General features: G+C 39.7%; 1 protein-coding gene across 1 annotated transcript; it reads right to left on the bottom strand.

The window, feature by feature from the left end:
• Positions 1-1,074: 1,074 nt before the first annotated feature.
• On the bottom strand, positions 1,075-8,451 carry ABRA (actin binding Rho activating protein). The gene is made up of 2 exons (XM_007188770.2): positions 7,723-8,451; positions 1,075-1,674 (listed from the first exon to the last, which is right to left on the bottom strand). Exons 1-2 carry the CDS (start codon positions 8,397-8,399, stop codon positions 1,155-1,157), a joined length of 1,197 nt encoding a protein of 398 aa, XP_007188832.1. The 5' UTR covers positions 8,400-8,451; the 3' UTR covers positions 1,075-1,154.
• Positions 8,452-11,107: the final 2,656 nt, after the last annotated feature.

Genomic DNA, 11,107 nt, shown 5'->3' with positions numbered 1-11,107 from the left:
TTTAATCCATACTTTATATTAAACCTAACGCCTAACAATTATGAGTGTCTATTACTTTGAGGTATTGTGCTTTGACATTAATTTCTGTATCTAACACCAAAGTGCTATAATATCATTTAGTAACTTCCATTGAATTCTGTAAGAATTGTAATCTCACATTTTTTATTCAATTTGTTTTTAAAATAATACAAGGCACATTAAATCTAATTGAGAACAATTGACAAGTAACAGATTAGTGCCAAATAAATTTGTCTGTCATCATTAAGCTATACTTTTTTCACTTTGGCAGGACTAATATTGCTGCTTTAGGACTTTCAGATATTTCAAAAAATTTATTACAGCATGAAGTAAATTAAAATGTCTCAAGTCTGTTTCTCATCTACCCATGATTCTATCAGATTCTTCTACACTCAACATTCCAATTCATTGTAGCATTTTCTGTATTTCTACTTCAAACAGCACGACTCATTAAGGTTTTGAGAAAAAATAAAACTTCCCCAAGAAGTCCTGCAAAGGCAGGTAAATCTAAATGTCTTACCTTTGCTCTGCTTTCATAGAGAAAGTGAACAAAACCGCCTTCTCTGCTGGCTCTAAGACCACCAGCAATGTCTTTTTATGTGATTTGTGCAAATCACATCAGAGAAAGGTGGCTAATTTCTGTTGGAAACCTATTAAATTCAAAGTCCACAGAGAAATTTCAGCATCTTATTTGAATACAACTTTTTATTTGTGTGCTTATTTTGTGTGCTTGTTTTTGAAGTGATAAAAATAATGGTACAAAGTCAAGCTTCCTAGAAAATTTTAAATTTAGTTTTGCCAAACTTGCTGGAATTTTTTTTTCCTGAACAATGACACATTGTAATATGTTTTGCTGATATTTCCCTGAAGTCAGCATTTTTCTTAGATATAATTATTTATTTAAAGATTTATAGTAGTTTTGCAAAGAATAGTCAAACATTTTTGCCTAAAAGGGTAAATAGAATTTCAAATATTTATACTGTTGTATACGAATAGTCCTCGATGTGCTTTCTGAAATGCTTTGTGTGTGCTTAAATAGAGTGCCAAAAAAGTCAATCATGTAAAAATTGTTTAATATTTACCAACTTATTACAGAGCAGTTTGCATTTTACTTTTCACTACATCCGCATTTAGCATTAAGACAAGAGTGGGTCAAGTTTGGCCCGTGCGGTTGAAGGTTCAGTCAGTAGAGTAATCACAACATGGTCATCCCGGCCTTGCCATAACATCTCTCCTTCGAAGTCAACCAGTCCATGCTTCCTGGCACGCATGAGAATGCCCACAACTTTATCTGAAATATGAACGTATCTGTCAAAGAGATCTCCAAAAGTAACCTGGATCTTGCCGTCCTGTCTGTGGTGAGCCATCGTTCGGATGATGAAGCACATGTCCATGATTTCTCTGTAGACGTGCTCCTTGGCTCTCTTGGCCCTTTCGGCAGTTTTGGTTCCTTCCTTGGGACAGCCGTAGCCTTCATCTCCTTTGTGCAGGCAGGTGGACATGGCCAGCTCATAATCAAACTCTTCACTGAAAGGATTGAGCTTCTGAGATTGTCTGTGTTCATCAGCCCAGTGTTGCCATCTTTCTGTCAGGTTGCCCACTTGGCTGTATTTTTGCCAGGCTTTGCAGTTGAGTTTCTCTGTGAATCTGTTTGCCCTAAAAGAGAGAGAGAGGATGAAGAATCAAAATATTGATATTTTAACACCCAAGGGTTGCTTTCTGTTTGTACTTCTTGTACATATGCATCTTAATGTAACTCTATAATTGTTTCATTATAAAAGAAATATGAACAATTCAAAAAAATAAGAGAATAATTTTTTCTAGGTCTCTTTGCCTTTATGAGTAAAGCATGAACTCTTGGACTACCTAAAAGTCAGAAATTTGTATTCCTCATCCGTACAAGTGACTCACCCATACTTCCCCCCAGCTCCGAGTGGCTTCATGTGTGGAAGCATTGGAAGTGGGAGATGTAGAGCAGGGTTGAATTTGCTTATCGGAATGGCATGCTCGAACTCAATAGCCCCTTCTATCTGAACTCTCACAATTTGCTGTTCAAAACCCAGGAACGGGTCAGATGTGGGTCTTCCTCACTATCCAAACTCACTTTCTGCAGTCTGGTCATTCAGATGCAGGGGGCTAACACTCTGGATAGAGAGGCAAGCATACTTGCGCCAGCACTGTTTTCTTCGAAGAGGAAGGACATCCACTAGATGGCGACCTTTCACTAATTCCCGTGGTTTGTGTCCTACACTTGCTGCATTGTTTCACTATTGCAGTAGAATTCAAACTAGGAGTACACTGCTGAGTATAACACTGCTATTCTTTGTAACCACATGGACAAAAGTACATGACAAAGTTAATTGGGAAAAAGCATACAAAAACTGTTTACACAATTGTGTAACACAACTTTAAAAAATCATACATGTATGGAAAAGTGCTAGGAGCTACACTGCCCTGAAGTGGAATGCATTTCCCTCAACCCTGCTGGTCCTCGTCTTCATCTGCATCTCCATAGACTGTCCCTGTTCAGCTGCTCAGATTATGGGCTGCTTGATCTCATGATCAAAGGAGAGTAAACACCTAGTGCCCTTGGAATGATGGCAATCCATGGCAGACATAGTCTTCAATAGCAAGCCCAGGGTCATCCTGGCAAAACCCAAAGCTCAGCCTCATTTGAGGCTGGAACATCTTGCTGGAGAAGCGACTTGAAACATCTCAGAAGAAAGTGAAAAGAATAGCATGATTTATTAACTCATACTTTTCGTCTCCTGAGCACCAGCTGTGGTTCTGTCCTATAGTATAAAACATAATACATCCTCCCTTTAAGGAGCTTCTGGGCACTTTGACATTCCTTCCATCCCCTCTTAAAGTACTTATGACAACTACTGTGTGCCAGACACTCTCTTAGGTACTAGTTGAATATTCAATAATGAAAAAAGAATGGCGAATAACCACTAAAAGACATTCATGAAAATCATCAGAGTAAACCACATTTGAGTATATATGGTACAATTCTAACCATGTAAAATTCTAACCATGTAAATTCTAACCACGTACAATTCTAACCATGTAAAATGTAAAATGTACACACCAGGCTGAAGAAATCAAGAGCATGTGCACAATTGAAAATAATTATGTTGGTATCTAGATGGCAGTGGATTTTTTTTCTTTTTCAAAATTCTCTTTCATGCTGGTATTACAGTTGACCCTTGAACAACACAGACTTGAACTGCGCGGGTCCACTTATACATGGATTTTTTTTTTATAGTAAATACTACAGTACTACAGGATCCTCATCGGGTTGTTCAAGGGAACAATGGTGGGGGAGGGGTTCTGATCTTTCAAGCACTTGAAAATCCGATTGTAACTCTACACTTATACTGTATCCATGGTTCCACCTCCATAGATTCAACCAACCATGGATTGTGTAATACTGTTGCAAGCATTTATTTTAAAAATCCGCTTATAAGTGGACCCACATAGTTCAAACCCATGTTGTTTTGCATCAACTGTATTGATTTTAAAATTTACAAGAAGCAGAAAAATAGAAAAATATTCAAATTATCATCCAGAGGTAATTTGTTTAAACTGTATGTTATATGGGTCTCTCATTCATTGATGTTGTATTTTTTCTTCTAATTTTAATTAGGAACTTAAATTCCCTGAGTGTTGACACTATGTCATTTGGGATAAGGGTTGGGGTTGGTGAGGTAATAACTCTGTGAAGAAGAGAAACATCTAAAAAAGCACCTACTAAATCTTAATTTCCATTTGTTATAGGGTCAAACTGTAATTCCCAGTAATAAGAGAAAAGGAAAGCAAAAGAATTGGTACTATTAGCAAGAATTAGGAAATAGACAAGGTTGTTTTAAAGAAGTACTAGAAGAAAATTTATCTTAATGAGTATTTAATTTTCTCTATCTTATAAACGTTCTATATTGTCTTAGTATTTCCAATTTTTAAAAAGTATGGAAGTTTCAGGTTTAAATCAGGATTAGAAAGTCTTATACCCTGAGTATCCTCCTGATCAATGAATGTAAGACTTAATATATCAGCTTATCCTGTTTTTCTAAATTTCAAGTAAAAATGTGAATAATAGTTTAGATTGAGCTTTAGAAAGACAATCTCGTATACATTGATAGAAGCAAAGCGATACTCAAAGACTGGCACCACATCCATATCTTAGGCTAGAACACTTCTCTGTCAGTAAACTGAAGAACTTCCGCCACCCTTTCCAACTTCTCAGGGAAGTTCTGGGGAGAATCTGCTCCTCTGTCCACTGGTTTGCTTGCCCTTCGCCACAGGAAGTATAGGCAATTTGGTTAATGGGAGATTGATATCTACGGGGTCACATTTATCAGAAGCAGGGTGACTGAATTCAAAACTGTGCTCTCCTTTCTGTTATCAACCAGGTTTGGGAGCCAAGCCTGTGCTTCTCCTTGCAGATGGGCAACTGTCCTCAGAGTCCATGGAAAGGGTTCCAAGCTCGAGAATTGGGGGCAAATATTAGAAAGCCATACTTTCCCCTTCATATCTAGCAAATATCTTCAGTATAGTTGTACCAAAACACTACATTTTGGGAGTTATTGGGATTCCACTAATTAAGCTGATGCTTTGATCTCCATTTGATTTCTTGAGTCCATTCTGTCCTCAGAGAATCAGTCTAACACAGTGGTTAAGAATGCAGGCTCTAGCATCAGCCTTCCCAATGTCATCACTTACTAGCTCTATGACTTGTATACATCTCTGCGCTCAGTTCCCTTTTCTATAAAATGCACCGTCATGCTCAACCATTAGTATTTTTGCCAAACAGAACTTGGAGGAGAGGATAGATGAGTGATTGTCATTTCAATATTGCATCATTACTGTATGGGAAGTAAAATTTCCTTTGTCTAAAGGAGCTGGACCAAACAAGTCACATAGCTATACAATCAAAACACTGAATATTTAAAAAATAAAGCATAAAATAGAAATCATTTTCATTGTAAAGCCCCAGTTAGTAAAACTCTACTGGTAAAGAATATTTCTACTTTCTACCAAACCTGATTTGTCTCTGTTATCCATAGAACATCTTAACCACCAAGAAAACTTTTTTTCTACTTAAATATTCGTGACACATAATTTTCTCCCTATTAGTGGATATGGGGAAAGAATGGTGCTTAGAATTAAAAATAAATGAACAAAACCCCCTTTCACATAGGCCTCCTCAATAATGCCACATTCCTTTCTCAAGCAGTATGTGAGAGTCCCATCAGGTAAAAAGTCCCATTGGGCTTCTGCTGAAGCTTCCTGAGCATAGCTAGGATTACTGCTGACATTCAGAGCTGCTGTTGCTGTGTACAACATTCTGGTACCCTACATATTCTAAGACTAAGAGAAAGGAACCAAAGAAGGAAGGAAGGGATTTCATTCCCATCTCCTCCCCAAACCCTGAGAGCCAATCTCCTAGCATCTTGTAGTGTTGGGATCACCAGCGCTGGCCCCTTGCATTGTAATGAGTACAACTTATTAAGTAGCTTTCCTGGGTCCGTTGCTTTACATAATTAATACCAAAATAACTCTATGGATTATCACATCTATTTTATTTAGATGAGAACAAAGAAACTTAGGATTTGCCAAAGTAACCGTGATTCAAATCTGTCTCTCATTCAAAGGTGTCTCTCTATCACACTAAGAAGGTGTCCATGTATATGTCTGTTTGGGGGAACCAACAGAAGGGTCTGGTATGCAAGTTCTCACTTCCAGGTGAGACAGTTTAGAGTAGTGGTCAAGAGGGTGGGCTCTGGATCCAGAGTGCCTGGGTTCAAACCCCATGGGCTGTACAATCTTATACAAATTCCCTAATACTTCTTTGTCTCATGTTCCCATCTATCCAATGAGGATAATGATTATGCCTACCCCATGAGAATGTTTTGAGGATTAAATGAATAAATACTTAGACCAAGTGCCAAAGAAGAGTACATGCGTTGGAGATTGGTCCCAGCTGTCACCTCCCTACCTCTGGCCAACTCAAAACATGCTGACAGGAAGATCGTCATTGTGCCACCCTTAGTCTTTATTCCGTTGGGTTTATTCTGTTCTTTTGTTTCGTTTTGTAGCACACACACACCCCAAATTCACAAGGCCAAAACTTAGACTATGGTTCCCTATGGTCTGGTAGAATAGTGATTTCTGATTATGAATGCCTATGTGAATGTAAGTAGAGCACAAATCTAGATCTCTGAATGCATCCTCAAGGTGCTGCATGAGAAGTAGCATCACGTCTGGTTTCAGAGCATTGCATTTGGAGACAGGCATACACATCTCAGGTCACTAACTTGCTGAGTGAAATTTCCCTCTGACCTGCAGTGCTCTCATCCCTAAAATGGGATATTACCTACCTCATTGTGAGAGTTCTAAGGACAAAGCACGTAAAATACCCATAGCACACACTAAATGCACGCAGAATTATGATTATCTAAGTCTGCCATTTCATTTTTCTTGAAAGCTTTCAATATAATAGTGCTAATTCTTTCAAAACATCTTTAAAGTCACAAACTGTGACAGCTTTTTGTCAAATAAGGTAACCAGTTTTGTTCTTTACTTTCTGATTATTTCATAAAAGTTGAAAAAAACACCTACATATCTAACCGTTCCCAGAAGGAGTCAGTTTATAAGCATTCGCCACATCTGAGACTTTTCCTATATTCTGATATCCTGTGGTTGTTGAGTGAGAAATCCTGACTTTGTTATGTGGAGGCAGTTACTGTCTTGAAACAAAACATGCGTTTCTTGTCAGACTAAAGTATCAGTTTGAGTCAGTGTGTGTGTGTGCATTTAATTGTTTTCGGATTGTGATATTTTAATTACCTAGCTTTAATAGCATTTCTATCTTTGTTTATAAGCAGAACAAAGTTTTCTGAAAGTTTGAAAAATTGCTAAATAATAAAATCTATATGAGGAGTAATAACTTTCATATAGTGAGCTTATGTGCAGGCACTGTGCTAAGTTCTCATCTCCTCCCAATACAACAGAGTTTATTCCAAAAGGTTACTGTTGCCATTGTTTTACAAAGGAGGAAATGGGTTTAGAAAAATAAGCAGGTTTTTTTTGTGGTGAGAACATTTAGGAGAGATTCTCTTAGCAACTTTCAAGTGTATAATACAGTATTGTTAACTATAGTCGGGGCAGAGCTGGAATTTGAACTTGGGTCTGACTTCAGAGCCTGCTTTCACGTCAGACAGCAGCTTCCCACCTGTATACAGGCTCACAGAAATCCGTGTTCCAGGGGCACTCTTTGGGTAGATGTGTCTCTTGAAAATATTTTAGACATTTTGGACAAGGGAAAGGTTTCTCCACTCAGTCTACCAGCAAATACTTGTCTGCAGACAAACAAGCCAATTTGTTACTCATTATAGAATTGACTTAAAACATTTACCCAAAGCAGATACCTCTCTCCGGTGGCTTCATCTTTGTTGTGGCTAAACCTTGAGTGTTCAAAACAGAAAGGAGAAACCAAATAGTGCAGGCCCTTGGCCCAAAGGTCCATGACTGAGCTTGGTACTGCCCTCTTAGCCCAGGGGCATGCCTTTCCCCAGACCTTGCTGCCTGCCCGATCTGTGAGAGTCTCGCTCTGACTTTGGTAGTCCTTCCCTGCTCTCTGGGATTCCCGCAGCTGCCTGGGGTTCAAGGCGGGATAAGGAGTTGGAAGATGCGTTCACTTACTGGGAGGGCAAGGGGCGTTTGATTCTGGCAGCGGCCACCCGCTCTGCATCCTGCTCCAGCCTCTCCTCCGTCTCCCCTCCGTAGCCGCTGTCCTCTGTGTCTATGCTGTTGCTCCTGAACTTGGGCTCCTCCCGCTCCTTCTGCTGCATCTCTTTCCAGCCTTTGGTCAGCTCAGATACCAGGTTGGCACATTTTCTCCTCCGCGTTGGGGAGCCATGGCCGCGGAGGATTCTGTCCATTTCACTCTCTGGCTGCCCAGCTTCAGGCGCGTCACCATCCTTCTCGTATCTGTGGCTGAGGTGGCCCACATCCCCTCCTCTCTCATAAGCCTTGCTGACAACTGTTCTGGTCACCTCTTTCCTTCTGATCTGAGAGACCTCGGTGGCTTCCTCTGAGCTTTGTCCATCTCCATGTCCCTCTGGCTTTGGGGAGGAAGACTTTGGGGCACTCTGAGCTTTCCGGTGGGTGGTGGGGTGTATCACTGGTCCAGAAGCTTGGGGAGGGTTCTGGGTCCCTCCTGGCATCCAGCCTGTGGGCTCCTGGGCCTGCCTGATGCTGTTCTCATTGGCCCACTGCTGCCAACCTCGGGCCAAGAGGATAGCCTGGGTGGCTGTGCGTACCTTCCGGAGGGCACTCTTGGCTGGCCCCTCCTCCCTTTCCTTTTCCCCCGGAGCCATGCTACCTTTCTCTTCTCTGCTGCTAGCCTGGGCACTGGCTAAAATGAGTATGGGCCGGTGGAGGGCCTGGGATTTAAATAGAAGTGGGATGTGGGGTGGGAAGAGAATTTGGTGACGGTGGAAACTATGTTAAGCGCTTCTTGCCAAGATGCAGTGCCTTCCCTGTGATGGTGTGCTTTTTTTAAACCCTGACAGCTCCAGTTTCATAGAGCAGAAGGGCGTCTCTGTTGGTAAAGGACAGCGATAGGACCACACCCTTTCTTCTCCAAGTGCCAGAGTGGAAATTACTAGATCCGATCATGTGTTCAGCCTTAGGTTTTTCCTGACCTTAAAATATGGTCCTACCATTTATAGGAGCATAAAATATGTGCACAAGTTGTGCTGGGAACATTATAAGCTTGTTTCCATTGAAACCTCAACAGCTTTCAATATAGCTCTTAGTCCCCATTTTATAGCTGAATACAATGACACATAACTTCCTATAGCGAATAATATCTGAGACTCAAACCCAGATGTCTGATGTAAGGCATGTGATTCTTCTCACTCCACTCATCAAAGGTCCTAAGTTGCCTTTTTCTTTTGTCTTCAACTCTATTCGATACAGACTTTAGAAGTCACCTCATCCAACCTCCATTTACCAGATGAGAAAATTGAGGCCCAGATAAGGGGGGAGACAAGGGCCTGGTATTTTAGTCCCACATTTGAATTATTTTATAGACAAATCCTATTAATACACAAGACGATAGTCAAAATTTTGGTCCAATTATTTTTTTACAAAATCTTTAAATTGAGACCAACACACACACTGAATTTCAGAGATTATTACAACAAATCTTTTCAAATATTTTGTTAAAGCAGACTATTTAAAGACAAAATAAGTGAATGCTATCAGAAGCAACCCCTACCCGAACTTTTGTTTTTAATAACACAACCTTCCTTAGCAGAACTTCAAGTTCATGCAGAAAAACCATTTATTCAATTCTCAGAACAAAGACTGAAATATAGTTTTTAAAAAAGGACTGTATAGCTAGGTCATTTGGACAGGAAAAGAACCATCTATTAAGTGTCCTAAACCAGGTAAAAATGCTCAGGGCTCAACACTGAGTAATTTCTTAAAGTAAGACAAATAGAATTTTTTCTTCATACAACAGTTCTATAGATTTTTAAACTGTATACTTTCCTCCAATCTTGACATGCAGTTAACCACACTGATTGAAAACTGCTGTCTAAGAGCATAAAAAAGGTAAGAACTTTAAGTACTTCTGATTGTGAGACAAATTTATTTTAAAAAATATGTTGATGTCAGTTTTCCATCCTGTAGGTCATTTACCTCCCAGGATTAAGACACTTGGGGAGACGATTTACCACTCTATCTATAAATCTGTCAGATGTGTTTTCAGAGTTCAACAGCATCTGATAATGTTAACTGTGGTCTGATAATGCAGAGACAAAATCCCTCTTGATTAAGAGGAAATTGGATCACAAGAAAAGAAAACTATGACAAAGATTTCAATCTGAGTCTGAAATTTCTGGCATTCTTTCTTAGAATGTAGACACACTGCAGACTGTTTGGTTCCTGTTAGATTCCCTTCATCTACTTGGAATACCTTGGAAAGGAATGGGGTTCCTCAGAGATGCCCATGAACTCAACCCAGGACCAGGCTAATTTATAACTCTCCAAGGGACTTTTCTGCTTCCCTGCCCACACCTGTTCCACATTCAATTCTTATAGGGAGAGAATGGAAACAACAAAATGTTACTAGTCTTTCACATATTAACAGGCATTGCAGTCAGCTGCCTGGGGCTTAGGGCTATAAGCAGATAGTCTTGGCAAAAAACAGGCAGCTACTAAAAGAATCTGGTCATTCCTTCTGAGATTTTGCTTCCACGGCAACTGTGGTCCTTCACTCATGCTTCTTCAGAAGAGAGTGTGAAATCCTTTTCCTCCTCGTGTCTGCTTTGGGCATTCCTTCCCTAAAGAAAGGTCTGTATGCTACCTACTGTGCATCTTATAAGAAATATTATATCTTCTTTCTCAACCTCGATCTAGATTCTTAAGAGTTCAGCATTCTTCTGCTTTAATAGAAGGTGTAAGAGAAATGAAAATAAAGTCTCAAAGAAAGATATAGTGAACTAAGTAGTTTACAATGTGAGTTTCCTGTGAGACCATGAGATTAGAAACTGTAGGTGAAGATGCAGACCTGATTAATGAAGTATTTACCACCTAAGAAATTTGTCATAAGTGTGAAAGTGTTTTGTAAAAAATATTAGTTATTATTTGATCATATGGGCAATACTAGGGAAGGGAGGGAGTTATATTTATACAATTCTCTGCATGATACACTTAGAAGCCAGGTGGAGCCAGCTCTCATCACCAGCTATATAATCTTACTAAAGAGACTTTAGAAACCGATGTTTGCTCAAGGCTTATATGAAACAGTAATTTCATTGATCCTTTCTACATAAACGAATACGATTTTTACTTGTTCATTCACAGAAAAGTGGGAATGAAAAGACTTTAATGGGCAGCAAAAAAATGGCTTTTGATTTCAAATGAATTTACTTAACTCAGTGCTCATGGAATGAATACAGTGGGTGAGGCCTGATGGTAGACAGTGTCGGGGAGAGTGTAAAGCTGAACAAAGCAGAACCTACTTTCAAGGTCTTCCCATCTAGCCAGGAGAGGACATGCATACAACTGCCCTTAA

The sequence above is a fragment of the Balaenoptera acutorostrata genome, chromosome 17 (genome assembly GCF_949987535.1).
Source record: "Balaenoptera acutorostrata chromosome 17, mBalAcu1.1, whole genome shotgun sequence".
Taxonomy (NCBI): Eukaryota; Metazoa; Chordata; class Mammalia; order Artiodactyla; family Balaenopteridae; genus Balaenoptera; species Balaenoptera acutorostrata.
The sequence above is the reverse complement of the archived record's forward strand: the minus strand, read 5'-3'. Positions and strand labels throughout refer to the sequence as shown.